General features: G+C 48.5%; 1 protein-coding gene and 2 pseudogenes across 1 annotated transcript; all 3 read right to left on the bottom strand.

Moving 5' to 3' along the window:
• Nucleotides 1-1,355: 1,355 nt before the first annotated feature.
• Nucleotides 1,356-4,322, bottom strand: LOC128062841 (zinc finger and SCAN domain-containing protein 5B-like; annotated as a pseudogene).
• Nucleotides 4,323-6,660: 2,338 nt separating this feature from the next.
• On the bottom strand, nt 6,661-6,999 carry LOC128062867 (protein FAM32A-like). Its single transcript, XM_052655301.1, has one exon. It carries the CDS (start codon nt 6,997-6,999, stop codon nt 6,661-6,663), a length of 339 nt encoding a protein of 112 aa, XP_052511261.1.
• An 8,228-nt stretch (nt 7,000-15,227) lies between these two features.
• LOC128062844 (zinc finger and SCAN domain-containing protein 5B-like) lies at nt 15,228-18,198 on the bottom strand (annotated as a pseudogene).
• Nucleotides 18,199-19,454: the final 1,256 nt, after the last annotated feature.

The following is a 19,454-nucleotide window of genomic DNA, read 5'->3' as shown; positions in this document are numbered from 1 at the left end:
GGGGTTTCTGGCCATAACCTCATCATCCCAGTGATTGGATAAAGGGCATGGAAAGAACCACTTTGGATAATCTGGGTAGATTCAGTTTCCTGTGGAGACTCCAACAGGAAGAACCATTAGAGAGGCCACCATATTGGTTTGGTAGTAAACGTTCTCCTATGTATTTTACTTATTTTAGACTTCATGGATGGCATTTCTTGGGGAAACAGATTGATTTTCCTGATCTAATGAATTTTTTCTCTCTGCTTGGAAACAGTGAGGCAGTCCAATAACTGTAATCCGATGGTTGTAATCAAATTGGGTTACCTAATCTTGTCTCTTTCCTCATGAAATAAGTCATCAGAGAATTTTGTCGAAAATCAGCTGATGAGATCAACTGTAAGAAGCCATTTCAGAGAGGCATCACAGAAACCAGAGGCTGTACACCACTAGGGAAAAAGAAGGCAATGGCATCCCACTCCAGTGCTCTTGCCTGGAAAATCCCATGGGCGGAGGAGCCTGGTGGGCTGCAGTCCATGGGGTCGCTAAGAGGAGGACACGACTGAGCAACTTCACGTTCACTTTTCACTTTCATGCATTGGAGAAGGAATTGGCAACCCATTCCAGCGTTCTTGCCTGGAGAATCCCAGGGACGGGGGAGCCTGGTGGGCTGCCGTCTTCGGGGTCACACAGAGTCGGACACGACTGAAGCGACTTAGCAGCAGTAGCAGCAGCAGGGGAAAAGAATGTCACTTATCAATTTAAGAAGCCTTCTTTTTCTAAATACCTAAGGAAGCAGTATGCAAACTAGTACAAAGGGAACATATCTCAACATAATGGCCACGTAGACAAGACCACAGCTATCACCTACTCTGTGTAGCAAAGTCTTAGAAGAGAAAAGACACAGCTCTTTGATAGAAATGTATTTCTTTATTTGACATTTAACTTTCACTGGTGATCCTGTATTTAATCTAGCCGTCCTGCTAGGAGCATCCTATTTTACAAGGAAATCACACCTGATAAGAAGGCAGTCGGCAGTAGCCTCAGTCTGATGATGAGGTACTGATAACCAGTGAGACACAGCTTCAAGGGAAGAACAAGAACACAAAGCAAAAACATGTAAGAAAACCATAGTCTCACATCATAAGGCAATTATCCTCCAATTGAAAATAAACAAATGAAAAAGAAAACTATACTCTATAGAAAAGTAGAAAATCAAATATCCTAATTCACACGAATGGAACCCCACTGGGTTCCAGTATCCTCCTAAGCTCTTCCCCTGACATCCACACTTTGTATAACACATGTGACAAAACATTCTAAATTTTCCATTTAAAACAGAAAAGACCTGGCCCTGAGGGCAGGGTCTGAGCCAGTCATTTGGAATGGATTTTCTGGTGGCGTTTGAAAGTCCCCAGCTGACGGAAGGCACGGTGACACTCGGGGCACACGTAGGGCCTGACCCCAGAGTGGGTGCGTTGGTGAACGTTGAGGTTCCCTAGGTGGCTGAAGGCTCGTCACACTGCTCACAGCAGAAAGGCTTCTCCTGGGTGTGGGTCTTCTTGTGAGCACGCAGTGAGGAGTCGTGGGTGAACTTCTTGAGGCAGAGATCACAGCTGTAGGGCTTCTCACCAGTGTGGATCCGCTCGTGAACCCGCAGGTCCGAAGTCTGCATGAACCCTTTGGCACAGATGTCGCATTGAAAGGGCCTCTCTCCTGTGTGTGTCCTCTGGTGCAGGGTAAGCTGAGATTGATAAGGAAAGCTCTTTTTGCACACCCTGCATTCACAGGGTGCCTGTCCCAGGGTTTCTGCTCCCTCAGGAACACTGGTGGGTCCCACGGTGCCAGATGAACCAACGGAATGGGACCCAAGCTGTCCTGAGAGCTCTCCTTGGTCCAAACACGTGGCTGCTTCTGAACGCTCATCTTGGCAAGTGGGGCTGCTGTCCCGTTTCCTTAGGACGTGTCTGCGATTCTTCAGAGGACCTCGTCTGGATCCACTCGTAGTGGAAACGTCTCCCTCTGGAACACAGGAGGAAAGGGTTCAGGAGCCACATCTGAAGTATCAGTTCCTTCCTGGGGACCCTCCCCTCTCTCTCTGCCCTCCCAGAATCTGCTGAAAGAAGAGATTCAGCACCATATTTATCAAGGAGCATTTTCCATGGTGCCAGCCTCATTGGAACCATCCCTAATCTTCGCCACACACTTCCCATCGACCAAACTACCTGAGTCTCGCTGATGAAACACTCTGGAACATTGATGACGGAGAAGGTTGGCACAGGAGAACCAACTCCTACCCGGCCCCAACACCAAGGGATGGAAGTGCTGGGCACCCCTTCCTGGACATCAGTGGAGGCAGTCATTACCTCCTGTGGTCTCCAAGTGTTTAATACTCACCACCATCCTGCAGAAGTTCAGACTCTTGAGGCGGAAGGGTTCTTGTCACTCCTGTGTCTTCCAGCAGGTCCTTCTCCAAGTTCTCCTTGGAGGGCATCTGACCCTCCAGTTCACCTGTTTCAGGAATGGTCTCTGGCGGGAGAGCTTTCTGGCCCTGACAAGGGGCAACCAAGCAGAGTCAATCCCACTGCCTTAGCCCATGGCAAGCTCTGCCTCCTCTTTCCCCACCCCCCTAGTACCCTGATCTAAGACTCCAGCTTTCTGAATATCAGTTTGGGGGATATGCCCTGACTGCTTCCCATCACCCTGACTGGCAGTCCTCTCCTGATTCCCATGACTGTCCTTGATCTATACCGACCACCTCTGGCAATCAAGTCCAGATTTCACAGCTGGCACTGCCAACTGTCTTGCACATATGTCTCCACCTCATCTCAAATCCTCCCTGCCCCTGACTCTGCAAGCAGAGGACTCTGGCTCTAGGGCTCCTGACTTCACCACTTGTTGATACGTTGCCTGGATTTGTCCTCCTCATGGAGGGTGGCCCGGGGCACAAGAAGATGATAAGCAGTATAGCTGGTCTCTATTCATGAGAAATCCGTAGCATCTCCTCCCCCGATTCACGCTGCCAAAAAATCCACTCTCTCCAGACATACTCCAAAATCTTCTGGGGCGGGGCGGGAATGACTCCAACTGGGAATTTTTTATTCAATTCAATATTCAATTCAATTTACAATATTCCCCAATAGTAAGTGCCTCTGACGAAATCCATCATGGGTAAAACAGCTGTGAGCGCATTGACCCCTGACGAACTGACCCAGCACCATCCCGTGGAAGCAGGACTCCTCTGTCCTCGTGCTTATGGCCACAAGCTTCCATGGTGAAGCACTAGGAAAGATGGGTGAGTCTTCATTCTCACACTGGCTGGAAAACGGCTGGGCATGGAATGCAACCATGGGAATTCCGGCACGCAGTGGGTCCATTCTTGTCCTTTGCCAAGTTCTCCCAATTACTTTCGCAGCCACGCCCACCCGACCCTCTTCAACCTGCTCCCAGACTGCAGGTCAAGACATCACACTCACCTGCCCCCTCGACAGGTCCTTGGCTCCTGGCAGATGCTGCCCGTCTTGGCTTTCCTGCTGGCCCTCGTCTGGAGGGACGACACTGACTGTAGACTGGGGCTCCCTGGCTCCGTCTCCCCCATCGTGCCCCTCACTGACCTCAAATCCTAACATCTCAACATCCGAGACTGGCATCAAAAAATCCTCGCCTTGGACATGGACTACAGTCTGTAGAAATAAATCAAATAGGATCTGTCTCCCTTCACAGGATCCAAAAAGGCATTCATTGCGTATCCCAGCCTAGGAGCCCACCTCCTGGAAATGACATTTGAAAGAGCAACACCCTCAGGACCGACAGAAACATCTCCCGTGACGCCACAGGCAAGCGCGCACCCCTGTGGGAAGCACTGATTTCGAGCCAAGCCCTCTGGTCCTTCTGCTTCATCTCCCAGCTCGCAGCCCATCTTCCCACCGTTCCCTCTCTCACAGGGTCCCTAGGGTCCTACTCACCCACTTCTTCAGTTTCTGCTTATTTCTCAGCACCTCCTCCAGATCCTTACAAGTCTCGGCACCACTACTTCTGACTAAGACCTGGATCTCCGGCGGCATGCACAGCACGAACTGCTCCAGCACCAGCCTGTCCACCATCTGCTCCTTGGTGTGAAGATCCGGCCTCAGCCACAGACCGCAGAGTTCACGCAGCCTCCTCAGAGCCTTGATCGGGTCGGATTCTTCCGAGCTGCTGAACCTTCTGAAGCGGACGCGCAACTCTTCAAGGGCGGAGTCGGGCTTTTCCCTTCCGGTGTCCTGGCGTGGCGCAGACGCTGGCGACTCTGCGCCGGGGCTGTCCGCGAGGCGGCCACGAGCCCCTGTCTGGTTCTCAGCCATACTGACTGCAGAGTTTTCAGTAGGACTCTGGACAAATGCTTCTAGAAGTGGGTGCCCAACTGACCCCGATACACAGGACCTTCCTCTTGCTTTTCCTCAGTAAGAGATTCAGTATTCAGAAGTATGGGGGCAAAAAAGAAAAAAAAAAAGAATGCAGCCAATTAGTTTATTTTCATCCACCCTACCATCCCTCAGCCCAATACTGGGCATGAGTCCCCCTGCAGTATTTCATACCAGGGACAAGAATCCATTCTATTCTCCCGACATCCATCTTAGACTACAACAAGAAACTGCGTAGTCAAAAATGTCCCCAGGGCAGTGCTTAAAAGCCCTTGTTGAAAAAATGAACCACACCACAGGACCCCGTGGAGTGCGGAAACGACCTCATTCCCCGAAGCGTTCCACGAATGAACCACGGTGTATGTGTGGCCGGAGGGCGGTCGCTGGATTTCACACGGTCTCTGAGCGAATGCAAGGTGAACAGAAAGCCAGGACTTAGTGAAACCCACTTCCACGTGCCCTGACTTTCTCGCGTTCTCTTTAGACAGTCCCCATCAATTACCTCCTTGAAGCCTTCTCGCCTGGGTCCGCCTCAGCTGGGGACTTGCCCTCGAACTCGGCAGGCGGACAAGCGTCTCCCTGCAGCGGGAGGCGATGCCGCACTTCCCGGCCTCTTGCCCAATCAGCGCCTGGATGGCGTAAGGGCGGGGCAAACACCATCGACCCTCCCGCTTTCCTCGATGACCAGGGATTCGCTTGCCCTTGGAAACTCGCTCGGGAGAAACCACGATGCGCTAAGGAGGCCTCCACAGTGGCTGAGTGATCCATTCTGTGTATTGTTGCTTGGTTTTGCGCTCGGCCAAGCAGGGAGGCGCGTTGGATCTCAGTTCCCAGACCGCGGAAGGAAACCACGCCGCCCGCAGCGGAAGCCCCGAGTCTCAACCGCTGGACCGCTGGGGAAATGCCTCGGTTTCTTTTCGGATTTTATTTATTTGGGACTTTGGGGGTGGTTTTGCGGTGAACGGATTGGTTTTAATGATCTCGTGAATTTTTTGTCTCACTGCCAGGAGGGTTTGACAGAGTCAGGGACATGATGGTGGGAGCCAGATCGGTTTGACTCCTCTCTGTTCCTGAGAGAGAAGTCTTAAAAGGGTTTTCTAAAATCAGCAGATGAGCCAAGGTGTGAGAAGAACCGACTTCTAAGCAGCCTTTTTGAAGACTAGAAGTTGCCCACCAATAGGAAAGAAGAGTGACACCTATCACCTTCGGAAGCCTTCCTGTCTCTAAACACCTCGGGAAGAAATACCCGAACAAGTATGGAGTGAGTGAATCTATCTCAGCATAATAACAGCCATGTAGGCAAAACCAGGGCTATCACCTATTCCATGTAGAAAAGTCTTAGAAAATACGCAGAGCACTCTTTGACAGAAATGTGTTTATTTGAAATTGAAATTCCACTGGAGAGCCTGGCCTCTGCGCCAGGAGGGTGCAGTTTTACAGTGACGTACCGCCTAGCAGGAAGGCGGTCAACAGTAGGCTCAGTTTCGTGATGAAGTACGGGCAACTAATGAGACGTGCTTTCAAGAGAATAACAAAACAAAGCAAAAACTTAGTGAAACAGGCTACACTAAAGTGGAAAACAACATCCGAAGGGAACCATAAGCCATCACTCAAATATCCCCCTCATTCACTGAATGGAACCCCCCTGGAGCCAACATCCTCCAAAACTCTTCACGTCATCCACCCTTTGTGTACAGAATTGACAAATCATTGTGAATTTCCTTCTTGGCGCAGAAGGGACTTGGACCCGAGGGCAGGTTCCTGGGCCAACCATTCGGAATGGGTTTCCTCTGGGGATGACAGAAGCCAGGGATCGGAAGGCCAGTGACACTCGGGCACACGCAGGGCTCGAGCCAGAGTGTGAACACGGAGGTTCCCATTGTGTTGAAAGCTTTGTCACAGTGCTCAGAGCAGAAAGGCTTCTCTTGGGTGTGGGTCCTCTGGTGAGCAAGCAGTGTGGAGTCGTGGGTGAACTTCTTGGGGCAGAGATCACAGCCTAGGGCTTCTCGTCCTCGTGGGTCTCCTGGTGAACACACAGGTGCGGAGGCTGCATGAACCATTGGACATGGATGTTGCTTTTTTTTTTTTAAATTTAGAGTTAAAGAGCCATCTCTCTTTATTGCAGTTCCAGAGTAAGGGCCCATTACTTTAATAAGCATGGGCTCAGCAGAAGGCTCGAAAGGATGTGTGTAAAAGAATGTTTCCAAAGGCTCCAGAGGTGACCCCAACCCTGCTTCCTGCTTCCCCTGGACAATAGTCCGTCCCCTGCGTGGGGCAGCTACTTGGTCCAGCTGACTTTGGGGATGTCATAGTGCTCCGTGAGCGTGTCCAGGTGTCTGTTGAAGTCCTCCACTCTCTGCTTGTGGGATGTGGATGCTTTCTTCAGGACCCTCTCCATCTGTCGCGTCTCCTGCACCTTCTCAAAGGCCACCTGGGCTGGGGTCCGCTTGTGAAGGTGGCGCCTCAGCTCCTCCTCCTGGTTCTCCTGGATTTTTCCCATCGTTTGCAGGAGTTTTGCCTTGTCTCTGTCCTTTTTCTTCTTCCGCTTGGTCACGCCAAGCTCTGGGACTCCTTTCAGCTTCAGGGGTCCCTTTTGGACCTGCTCATAGGCGTCCATGCTGCCCATCTCCGGATTCGGATTTCTAAATGGACAAAAGTGGGGGGTCCGTTTTCTCAAATGGAAATTGGGACAGTATCGTTCTCTACTGTAGATCCGGGAGGTTCTCTCTGTGCAGGTTAACACAAATGAATGCAGACGAACATCTCTGCTTAGGCCAGGGGGCCGAGGTTCAGAAAGCCTTGTGGAATAATTGCACCACACCACACCATGGAGGGTGGCAACACTCTCCCCCCTCACAGAGAGCTCCGGCTCAGCCATGGTTAATACGGAGTTTAAGGGAGACCCACTGCTTTCACAAGGTCTTTGAGCTGATGCAAGGTGAGTAGAAAACCCAGCCTTCCGAAACCCCCCACCTCCTTCTGTACTGATTCCCAAACCTTCTCCTTAGACGTTCTCACTCATCACTTACCTCCTTTGAGCCCTCTTGCCGGCAGCTTCCTCAAGTCGGTGACTGGCTATCAGAGTGTGTTGGGGGCTGAAACGTCTCTATTTATAGAGAGCTGCGGGAAATGGCAAGGGTCCCTGCTTGTTACCCCATCAGCACAGTGATTGTGTAAGGGTGGGTCAACCCATTCATATGACCTCATTCTAGATAATCCAATTTATCCATGGATCCAGTTTCACACGAGCACTGAACCAGGAAAAAACACAATTTATCAAAGAGGCCTCCATGGTGGTTTTGTGGGAGACTTCTCCCATAGCTCAGTTGGTAAAGAGTCTGCCTGCAGTGCAGGAGACGCTGGTGTCATTCCTGGGTCAGGAAGATCCGCTGGAGAAGGGACAGGCTACCCACTCCAGTGTTCTTGGGCTTGCCTTGAGGCTCAGCTGGGAAGGAGGTAAAGTGGGAGTCTTTCAGTCAAGTCCCACCCTTTGTGACCCCGTGGAGATACATTCCATGGAATTCTCCAGGCCAGAAGACTGGAGTGGGTACCGTTCCCTTCTCCAGCCCAGGGAGCGAACCCAGGTCTCCCGCATGGCAAGCAGATTCTGTACCACCAGGGAAGCCCAGGCTCCTCTTGGCAGGAAGGTTGATTTTCCTGGTCCAGAAAGTACTTTCTCATTTGCCTGGAGAGTTGGAAGGAGTCACGGCATAGGTATCTGACAGTTCTAACCAGTTTGGGTCACCTACGTGTCCCTGGTGGCTCAGTGGTAAAGAATCTACCTGCCAAGGCAGGAGGCGTGGGTTCACTCCCTGGGTTGGGACAATCTCTCGCAGAAGGAAATGGCCAAGCCACCCCAGTTTTCTTGCCTGGAAAATTCAATGGCCAGAAGACCCTGGTGGGCTACAGTCCATGGAATGGCAGAGTTGGACACAAGTGAGCGACTAAACAGCCCTTTATAAATTCCGCATGTAGAGATCTCGGACAAGGTCAGAATCCTGTATGTTCTGTAGGGAATGTGCCACATTTCGGGTTGCAGTCTGGCTTTTCAGTAAGTACATTTTGGTGTGGCACAGACACTGGTGGTTCTGATTAGGGGCTGTCTGGGACTATTCCAGGACTTGACAAAAAATGTACATTCTTTAACCATAGTGACTGAGGAATTTACTACCAAAATGTCTAGCATGTGCTTCTAGACGCCCATGACAAATTCACCCGTATGTAAAGGGATTTCCTCTACCTTTCGTTAGCAACGTATTCACTTTTCTGAAGAATGGGGACAAAAGATAAATGAACAGCATTAGTTTCATTTTATTCCACCCTTCCATCTCCTCTACATTCCTCATCCCAAACCCCATACCATTCCCTCACGGGTACAATATCTCATATTGAATGGACATTAGTCCATCCATCATTCTTCTGACATCCACCTTTCCAGGAAGAAAAGGTTCAAATGTCTGAATGGCTCCCTAGATTTTGACTTCTGTAGTCTGGGACTATGTTGTTCTTTGCTGTACTTTCAAGAAATTTACAATGTGTGAGACTCCTCAAATGGATATTAACAGCAATGCCAGGTTTTACATTATTTGGTCAAGACAAGCCACCAGGCAAGGCTCTCAGTCATGATTCTTCTGGGGAAAAAAAATACGAGGAAGACTATTTAAACACTGAATTCCATGTAATATAGTGACGTTGGAAATATTCAGCAAAGATTGTCCACCCAAAACATTTCCTTGCTGTCACCAGGGTATTTGTTAGCTCGAAGGAAGGGATGCACAAAAGGATCCGAAGAAAATAAAGTTCCTCATCAGATACTTGTTATGGTCATGAAACAGGCAACGTGCAATTTTGCCTCTTTTATAAAGTGTGCAATCTTGTTCCACCACGTTCGTTCACAATTTTGTGCAACTGTCAATTTTGTCTACTTCTAACTTTTTTCATCACCCCAAGAACAAAATGTGAATCATGAACAGTCCCTCCCCATTGTCTGCCCACCTTCCCCCTTACCTCTGGCAATCCATTCATCTACTTCTTGCATCTATGGGTTCAGTTCCGTTCAGTTGTTCAGTCGAGTCCGACACTTTGAGACCCCGTGAACCACAGCACATGAGGCCTCCCTGTCCATTACCACTCCTGGAGTTTACTCAAACTTTTGTCCATTGAGTCAGTGATGCCATCCAGCAATCTCATCCTCTGTTGTCCCCTTCCCCTCCCGCCTTCAATCTTTCCCAGCATCAGGGTCTTTTCAAATGAGTCAGTTTTTTGCATCAGGTGGCCAATGTATTGGAGTTTCAGCTTCAGCGTCAGTCCTTCCAATGAATATTCAGGACTGATTTCCTTTAGGATGGACTGGTTGGATCTACTTGCAGTTCAAAGGACACTCAAGAGTCTTCTCCAACACCACAGTTCAAAAGCATCAGCTTTCTGCCGCTCAACTTTTTTTAAGTCCAACTCTCCCATCCATACATGACTACTGGAAAAACCATGGCTTGACTAGACGGACGTTGGTTGGCAAAGTAATGTCTGTGTTTTATAATATGCTGTCTAGGTTGGTCATCACTTTTCTTCCCAGGAACAAGAGTCTTTTAATTTCATGGCTGCAGTCACCATCTGCAGTGATTTTGGAGCCGCCCCCTGCCCCCAGAATAAATTCTCTCACTGTTTCCACTGTTTCCCCATCTATTTGCCATGAAGTGATGGATAGGACCGGATGCCATGATCTTAGTTTTCTGAATGTTGAGTTTTAAGCCAAGTTTTTCACTCTCCACTTTCACTTTCATCAGGAGACTCTGGTTCTTCTTGGCTTTCTGCCATAAGGGTGGTGTCATCTGCGTATCTGAGGTTATTGATATTACTCCTGGAAATCTTGATTCCAGCTTGTGTTTCATCCAGCCCAGCTTGTCTCATGATGTACTCTGCATTTAAGTTAAATAAGCAGGGTGACAGTATACAGCCTTTACGTACTCCTTTCCCAATTTGGATTCAGTCTGTTGTTGCAAGTCCACTTCTAACTGTTGCTTCCTGACCTGCATACAGACTTCTCAGGAGGCAGTTCAAGAAGTCTGATATTTCTGTCTAAGGATTTTCCACAGTTATTGCGATCCACGCAGTCAAAGGCTTTGGCATAATCAATAAAGCAGATGTTTCTCTGGAACTCTCTTGCTTTTCCAATGATCTAATTGATGTTGGCAATTTGATCTCTGGTTCCTCTGCCTTTTCTAAATCCAGCTTGAACATCTGGAAGTTCATGGTTCATGTACTGTTGAAGACTGGCTTGGAGAATTTTGAGCGTTACTTTGCTAGCGTGTGAGATGAGTACAATTGTGCGGTGGTTTGAATATTCTTTGGCATTGCCTTTCTTTGGGATTGGAATGGAAAGTGACCTTTTCCAGTCCTGTGGCCACTGCTGAGTTTTCCAAATTTGCTGACATATTGAGTGCAACACTTTCACAGCATCATCTCTGAGGATTTGAAATAGCTCAATTCGAATACCATCCCCTCCACTAGCTTTGTTCATAGTGATTCTCCCTAAGGCCCACTTGACGTGACATTCCAGGATGTGTGGCTTTAGGTGAGTGATCACACCTTCGGGATTATCTGGGTCATGAAGATGTTTTTTCTATAGTTCTGTGTGTTCTTGCCCCCTCTTCTTAATATCTTCTGCTTCTGTTGGGTCCATACCATTTCTGTCCTTTATTGAGCCCATCCTTGCATGAAATGCAAGGCAGGCTCCTCTCCAGTCCGGGCATAGGGTTCTCACTGCAGTGGCCCCTCTTGTGTGGATCCGGGGCTCTCGGCGATGAACATTGGGGTACATGTGTCTCTTTCAATTCTGGTTTCCTCGCTGTGTATGCCCAGCAGTGGGATTGCTGGGTCATAAGGCAGTTCTATTTGCAATTTTTTAAGGAATCTCCACACTGTTCTCCATAGTGGCTGTACTAGTTTGCATTCCCACCAACAGTGTAGGAGGGTTCCCTTTTCTCCACACCATCTCCAGCATTTATTGCTTGCAGATTTTTGGATCGCAGACATTCTGACTGCTGTGAAGTGGTACCTCACTGTGGTTTTGATTTGCATTTCTCTAATAATGAGTGATGTTGAGCATCTTTTCATGTGTTTGTTAGCCATCCGTATGTCTTCTTTGGAGAAATGTCTATTTAGTTCTTTGGCCCATTTTTTGATTGGGTCGTTTATTTTTCTGGAATTGAGCTGCACAAGTTGCTTGTATATTTTTGAGATTAATTGTTTGTCAGTTGCTATTATTTTCTCCCATTCAGAAGGCTGTCTTTTCACCTTGCTTATATTTTCCTTTGTTGTGCAGAAGCTTTTAATTTTAATTCGATCCCATTTGTTTATTTTAGCTTTTATTTCCAGTATTCTGGGAGGTGGATCATAGAGGATCCTGCTGTGATTTATGTCGGAGAGTGTTTTGCCTATGTTCTCCTCTAGGAGTTTTATCGTTTCTGGTCTTACATTTAGATCTTTAAGCCATTTTGAGTTTGTTTTTGTGTGTGGTGTTAGAAAGCGATCTAGTTTCATTTTTTTACAAGTGGTTGACCAGTTTTCCCAGCACCGCTTGTTAAAGAGATTGTCTTTACTCCATTGTATATTCTTGCCTCCTTTGTCGAAGATAAGGTGTCCATATGTGTGTGGATTTATCTCTGGGCTTTCTATTTTGTTCCATTGATCTATATTTCTGTCTTTGTGCCAGTACCATACTGTCTTGATGACTGTGGCTTTGTAGTAGAGCCTGAAGTCAGGCAAGTTGATTCCTCCAGTTCTATTCTTATTTCTCAAGATTGCTTTGGCTATTCGAGGTTTTTTTGTATTTCCATACAAATCTTGAAATTATTTGTTCTAGTTCTGTGAAAAATATCGCTGGTAGCTTGATAGGGATTGCATTGAATTTGTAAATTGCTTTCGGTAGTATACTCATATTCACTATATTGATTCTTCTGATCCATGAACATGGTATATTTCTCCATCTATTAGTGTCCCCTTTGATTTCTTTCATCAGTGTTTTATAGTTTTCTATATATGGGTCTTTAGTTTCTTTAGGTAGATATATTCCTAAGTATTTTATTCTTTTCGTTGCAATGGTGAATAAAATTGTTTCCTTAATTTCTTTTTCTACTTTCTCATTATTAGTGTATAGAAATGCAAGGGATTTCTGTGTGTTGATTTTATATCCTGCAACTTTACTATATTCATTGATTAGCTCTAGTAATTTTCTGGTGGAGCCTTTAGGGTTTTCTATGTAGAGGATCATGTCATCTGCAAACAGTGAGAGTTTTACTTCTTCTTTTCCACTCTGGATTCCTTTTATTTCTTTTTCTGCTCTGACTGCTGTGGCCAAAACTTCCAGAACTATGTTGAATAGTAGCGGTGAAAGTGGGCACCCTTGTCTTGTTCCTGACTTTAGGGGAAATGCTTTCAATTTTTCACCATTGAGGATAATGTTTGCTGTGGGTTTGTCATATATAGCTATTGTTATGTTGAGGTGTGTTCCTTCTATTCCTGCTTTCTGGAGAGTTTTTTTTTTTATCGTAAATGGATGTTGAATTTTGTCAAAGGCCTTCTCTGCATCTATTGAGATAATCATATGGCTTTTATTGAATCAGTTCTGATGAGATGGATGAAACTGGAGCCGATTATACAGAGTGAAGTAAGCCAGAAAGAAAAACACCAATACAGTATACTAACACATATATATGGAATTTAGAAAGATGGCAATGATGACCCTGTATACAAGACAGCAAAAAAGACACAGAAGTGTATAGGGGACTTTTGGACTCAGAGGGAGAGGGAGAGGGTGGGAATATTTGGGAGAATGGCATTGAAACATGTATACTATCATGTAAGAATCGAATCGCCAGTCTATGTCCGATGCAGGATACAGCATGCTTGGGGCTGGTGCACGGGGATGACCCAGAGAGATGTTATGGGGAGGGAGGTGGGAGGGGGGGTTCATGTTTGGGAACCCATGTACACCTGTGGTGGATTCATGTCAATGTGTCAATGTATGGCAAAACCAATACAGTGTTGTAAAGTAAAGTAAAAATAAAAAATTAATAGAAAAATCTTTTAAAACTAATAATAAATATATATGTAGTTTTTAAATGGCGATAGGGTCACTGCTCAGAAACCCCTGAAGAAAACGAGCCACCTCACAGCACCACGTGTGGAAACATTCTCCTCCCCTCACAGAAGAGCTCGATTAACCCTTGTTCATGTGGGGTTAGAGGAAGATCTCCTGTCACAAGTCTCCCAGCTAATGCAAGATGAGCAGAATGCCAGACCTTTCTGAAACCCACCCGTGTGTCCTCATTTCTAAGCCTTCTCCTTGGACGTGCCCACTCATCACTTACCCCTTCGAGGTTTCTTGCCTTCAGCCTCCTCAGGTCAGGGACTGGCTCTCAAAGTGTGTCTGGAGCCGAAATGTCTGTATTTATAGAGAGTTGGGTGAAACTGCAGGGGTTTCTGGCCATAACCTCATCATCCCAGTGATTGGATAAAGGGCATGGAAAGAACCACTTTGGATAATCTGGGTAGATTCAGTTTCCTGTGGAGACTCCAACAGGAAGAACCATTAGAGAGGCCACCATATTGGTTTGGTAGTAAACGTTCTCCTATGTATTTTATTTATTTTAGACTTCATGGATGGCATTTCTTGGGGAAACTGATTTTCCTGATCTAATGAATTTTTTCTCTCTGCTTGGAAACAGTGAGGCAGTCCAATAACTGTAATCCGATGGTTGTAATCAAATTGGGTTACCTAATCTTGTCTCTTTCCTCATGAAATAAGTCATCAGAGAATTTTGTCGAAAATCAGCTGATGAGATCAACTGTAAGAAGCCATTTCAGAGAGGCATCACAGAAACCAGAGGCTGTACACCACTAGGGAAAAAGAAGGCAATGGCATCCCACTCCAGTGCTCTTGCCTGGAAAATCCCATGGGCGGAGGAGCCTGGTGGGCTGCAGTCCATGGGGTCGCTAAGAGGAGGACACGACTGAGCAACTTCACGTTCACTTTTCACTTTCATGCATTGGAGAAGGAATTGGCAACCCATTCCAGCGTTCTTGCCTGGAGAATCCCAGGGACGGGGGAGCCTGGTGGGCTGCCGTCTTCGGGGTCACACAGAGTCGGACACGACTGAAGCGACTTAGCAGCAGCAGGGGAAAAGAATGTCACTTATCAATTTAAGAAGCCTTCTTTTTCTAAATACCTAAGGAAGCAGTGTGCAAACTAGTACAAAGGGAACATATCTCAACATAATGGCCACATAGACAAAACCACAGCCATCACCTACTCTGTGTAGCAAAGTCTTAGAAGAGAAAAGACACAGCTCTTTGATAGAAATGTATTTCTTTATTTGACATTTAACTTTCACTGGTGATCCTGTATTTAATCTAGCCGTCCTGCTAGGAGCATCCTCTTTTACAAGGAAATCACACCTGATAAGAAGGCAGTCGGCAGTAGCCTCACTCTGATGATGAGGTTCTGATGACCAGTGAGACACAGCATCAAGGGAAGAACAAGAACACAAAGCAAACACGTGTAAGAAAACCATAGTCTCACATCGTAAGGCAATTATCCTCCAATTGAAAATAAACAAATGAAAAGGAAAACTATAGTCTATAGCAAAGCAGAAAACAAAATCCAAAGGGAAAAATAAGTCATCATTCAAATATCTTATTTCACGTAAATGGAACCCCACTGGGTTCCCGTATCTTCCTAAGCTCTTCCCTGGTCATCCACACTTTGTATCACACAGGTGGCAAACATTCTAAATTTTCTCATTAAAACAGAAAAGACCTGGCACTGAGGGCAGGGTCCTGAGCCAGTCATTTGGAATGGATTTTCTGGTGGCGTTTCAAAGCGCCCAGCTGACGGAAGGCACGGTGACACTCGGGGCACACGTAGGGCTTGACCCCAGAGTGGATGCGTCGGTGAACGTTGAGGTTCCCTAGGCGGCTGAAGGCTCTGTCACACTGCTCACAGCGGAAAGGCTTCTCCTGGGTGTGGGTCCTCTTGTGAGTGCGCAGTGTGGAGTAGTGGGTGAACTTCTTGAGGCAGAGATCACAGCTGTAGGGCTTCTCGCCAGTGTGGATCCGCTTGTGAACCCGCAGGTCCGAAGGCTGCATGAACCCTTTGGCACAGATGTCGCACTGAAAGGGCCTCTCTCCTGTGTGTGTCCTCTGGTGCAGGGTAAGCTGAGATTGATAAGGAAAGCTCTTTTTGCAAACCCTGCATTCAGAGGGTGCCCAACCCGGGGTTTCTGCTCCCTCAGGAACACTGGTGGGTCCCACGGTGCCAGATGAACCAACGGAATGGGGCCCAAGCTGTCCTGAGAGCTCTCCTTGGTCCAAACACGTGGCTGCTTCTGAACGCTCATCTTGGCAAGTGGAGCTGCTGTCCCGTTTCCTTAGGACGTGTCTGCGATTCTTCAGAGGACCTCGTCTGGATCCACTCGTAGTGGAAACGTCTCCCTCTGGAACACAGGAGGAAAGGGTTCAGGAGCCACATCTGAAGTATCAGTTCCTTCCTGGGGACTCTCCCCTCTCTCTCTGCCCTCCCAGAATCTGCTGAAAGAAGAGATTCAGCACCATATTTATCAAGGAGCATTTTCCATGGTGCCAGCCTCATTGGAACCATCCCTAATCTTCGCCACACACTTCCCATCGACCAAACTACCTGAGTCTCGCTGATGAAACACTCTGGAACATTGATGACGGAGAAGGTTGGCACAGGAGAACCAACTCCTACCCGGCCCCAACACCAAGGGATGGAAGTGCTGGGCACCCCTTCCTGGACATCAGTGGAGGCAGTCATTACCTCCTGTGGTCTCCAAGTGTTTAATACTCACCACCATCCTGCAGAAGTTCAGGCTCTTGAGGCGGAAGGGTTCTTGTCACTCCTGTGTCTTCCAGCAGGTCCTTCTCCAAGTTCTCCTTGGAGGGCATCTGACCCTCCAGTTCACCTGTTTCAGGAATGGTCTCTGGCGGGAGAGCTTTCTGGCCCTGACAAGGGGCAACCAAGCAGAGTCAATCCCACTGCCTTAGCCCATGGCAAGCTCTGTCTCCTCTTTCCCCACCCCCCTAGTACCCTGATCTAAGACTCCAGCTTTCTGAATATCAGTTTGGGGGATATGCCCTGACTGCTTCCCATCACCCTGACTGGCAGTCCTCTCCTGATTCCCATGACTGTCCTTGATCTATACCGACCACCTCTGGCAATCAAGTCCAGATTTCACAGCTGGCACTGCCAACTGTCTTGCACATATGTCTCCACCTCATCTCAAATCCTCCCTGCCCCTGACTCTGCAAGCAGAGGACTCTGGCTCTAGGGCTCCTGACTTCACCACTTGTTGATACGTTGCCTGGATTTGTCCTCCTCATGGAGGGTGGCCTGGGGCACAAGATGATAAGCAGTATAGCTGGTCTCTATTCATGAGAAATCCGTAGCATCTCCTCCCCCGATTCACGCTGCCAAAAAATCCACTCTCTCCAGACATACTCCAAAATCTTCTGGGGCGGGGCGGGAATGACTCCAACTGGGAATTTTTTATTCAATTCAATATTCAATTCAATTTACAATATTCCCCAATAGTAAGTGCCTCTGACGAAATCCATCATGGGTAAAACAGCTCTGAGCCCATTTACGCCTGACGAACTGACCCAGCACCATCCCGTGGAAACAGGACTCCTCTGTCCTCGTGCTTATGGCCACAAGCTTCCATGGTGAAGCACTAGGAAAATGGGTGAGTCTTCATTCTCACACTGGCTGGAAAACGGCTGGGCATGGAATGCAACCATGGGAATTCCGGCACGCAGTGGGTCCATTCTTGTCCTTTGCCAAGTTCTCCCAATTACTTTCGCAGCCACGCCCACCCGACCCTCTTCAACCTGCTCCCAGACTGTAGGTCAAGACATCACACTCACCTGCCCCCTCGACAGGTCCTTGGCTCCTGGCAGATGCTGCCCGTCTTGGCGCTCCTGCTGGCCCTCGTCTGGAGGGACGACACTGACTGTAGACTGGGGCTCCCTGGCTCCGTCTCCCCCATCGTGCCCCTCACTGACCTCAGATCCTAACATCTCAACATCCGAGACTGGCATCAAATAATCCTCGCCTTGGACACGGACTACAGTCTGTAGAAAAAAAATCAAATAGGATCTGTCTCCCTTCACAGGATCCAAAAAGGCATTCATTGCGTATCCCAGTCTAGGAGCCCACCTCCTGGAAGTGACATTTGAAAGAGCAACACCCTCAAAGTGAGGACCGACAGAAACATCTCCCGTGACGCCACAGGCAAGCGCGCACCCCTGTGGGAAGCACTGATTTCGAGCCAAGCCCTCTGGTCCTTCTGCTTCATCTCCCAGCTCGCAGCCCATCTTCCCACCGTTCCCTCTCTCACAGGGTCCCTAGGGTCCTACTCACCCACTTCTTCAGTTTCTGCTTATTTCTCAGCACCTCCTCCAGATCCTTACAAGTCTCGGCACCACTACTTCTGACTAAGACCTGGATCTCCGGCGGCATGCACAGCACGAACTGCTCCAGCACCAGCCTGTCCACCATCTACTCCTTGGTGTGAAGATCCGGCCTCAGCCACAGACCGCAGAGTTCACGCAGCCTCCTCAGAGCCTTGATCGGGTCGGATTCTTCCGAGCTGCTGAACCTTCTGAAGCGGACGCGCAACTCTTCAAGGGCGGAGTCGGGCTTTTCCCTTCCGGTGTCCTGGCGTGGCGCAGACGCTGGCGACTCTGCGCCGGGGCTGTCCGCGAGGCGGCCACGAGCCCCTGTCTGGTTCTCAGCCATACTGACTGCAGAGTTTTCAGTAGGACTCTGGACAAATGCTTCTAGAAGTGGGTGCCCAACTGACCCCGATAGACAGGACCTTCCTCTTGCTTTTCCTCAGTAAGAGATTCAGTATTCGGGGGGGGCAAAAAAGAAAAAAAGAAGAATGTTGCCAATTAGTTTATTTTCATCCACCCTACCATCCCTCAGCCCAATACTGGGCATGAGTCCCCCTGCAGTATTTCATACCAGGGACAAGAATCCATTCTATTCTCCCGACATCCATCTTAGACTACAACAAGAAACTGCGTAGTCAAAAATGTCCCCAGGGCAGTGCTTAAAAGCCCTTGTTGAAAAAATGAACCACACCACAGGACCCCGTGGAGTGCGGAAACGACCTCATTCCCCGAAGCGTTCCACGAATGAACCACGGTGTATGTGTGGCCGGAGGGCGGTCGCTGGATTTCACACGGTCTCTGAGCGAATGCAAGGTGAACAGAAAGCCAGGACTTAGTGAAACCCACTTCCACGTGCCCTGACTTTCTCGCGTTCTCTTTAGACAGTCCCCATCAATTACCTCCTTGAAGCCTTCTCGCCTGGGTCCGCCTCAGCTGGGGACTTGCCCTCGAACTCGGCAGGCGGACAAGCGTCTCCCTGCAGCGGGAGGCGATGCCGCACTTCCCGGCCTCTTGCCCAATCAGCGCCTGGATGGCGTAAGGGCGGGGCAAACACCATCGACCCTCCCGCTTTCCTCGATGACCAGGGATTCGCTTGCCCTTGGAAACTCGCTCGGGAGAAACCACGATGCGCTAAGGAGGCCTCCACAGTGGCTGAGTGATCCATTCTGTGTATTGTTGCTTGGTTTTGCGCTCGGCCAAGCAGGGAGGCGCGTTGGATCTCAGTTCCCAGACCGCGGAAGGAAACCACGCCGCCCGCAGCGGAAGCCCCGAGTCTCAACCGCTGGACCGCTGGGGAAATGCCTCGGTTTCTTTTCGGATTTTATTTATTTGGGACTTTGGGGGTGGTTTTGCGGTGAACGGATTGGTTTTAATGATCTCGTGAATTTTTTGTCTCACTGCCAGGAGGGTTTGACAGAGTCAGGGACATGATGGTGGGAGCCAGATGGGTTTGACTCCTCTCTGTTCCTGAGAGAGAAGTCTTAAAAGGGTTTTCTAAAATCAGCAGATGAGCCAAGGTGTGAGAAGAACCGACTTCTAAGCAGCCTTTTTGAAGACTAGAAGTTGCCCACCAATAGGAAAGAAGAGTGACACCTATCA

The sequence above is a fragment of the Budorcas taxicolor genome, chromosome 18 (genome assembly GCF_023091745.1).
Source record: "Budorcas taxicolor isolate Tak-1 chromosome 18, Takin1.1, whole genome shotgun sequence".
Classification (NCBI taxonomy): Eukaryota; Metazoa; Chordata; class Mammalia; order Artiodactyla; family Bovidae; genus Budorcas; species Budorcas taxicolor.
Note: the sequence above shows the minus strand (reverse complement) of the source record. Positions and strands in the feature narration are given on the sequence as shown.

Excerpts from the sequence above, each read along its gene's own strand:
- LOC128062867 (XM_052655301.1), bottom strand. The coding sequence starts at position 6,999 with ATGGACGCCTATGAGCAGGTCCAAAAGGGACCCCTGAAGCTGAAAGGA.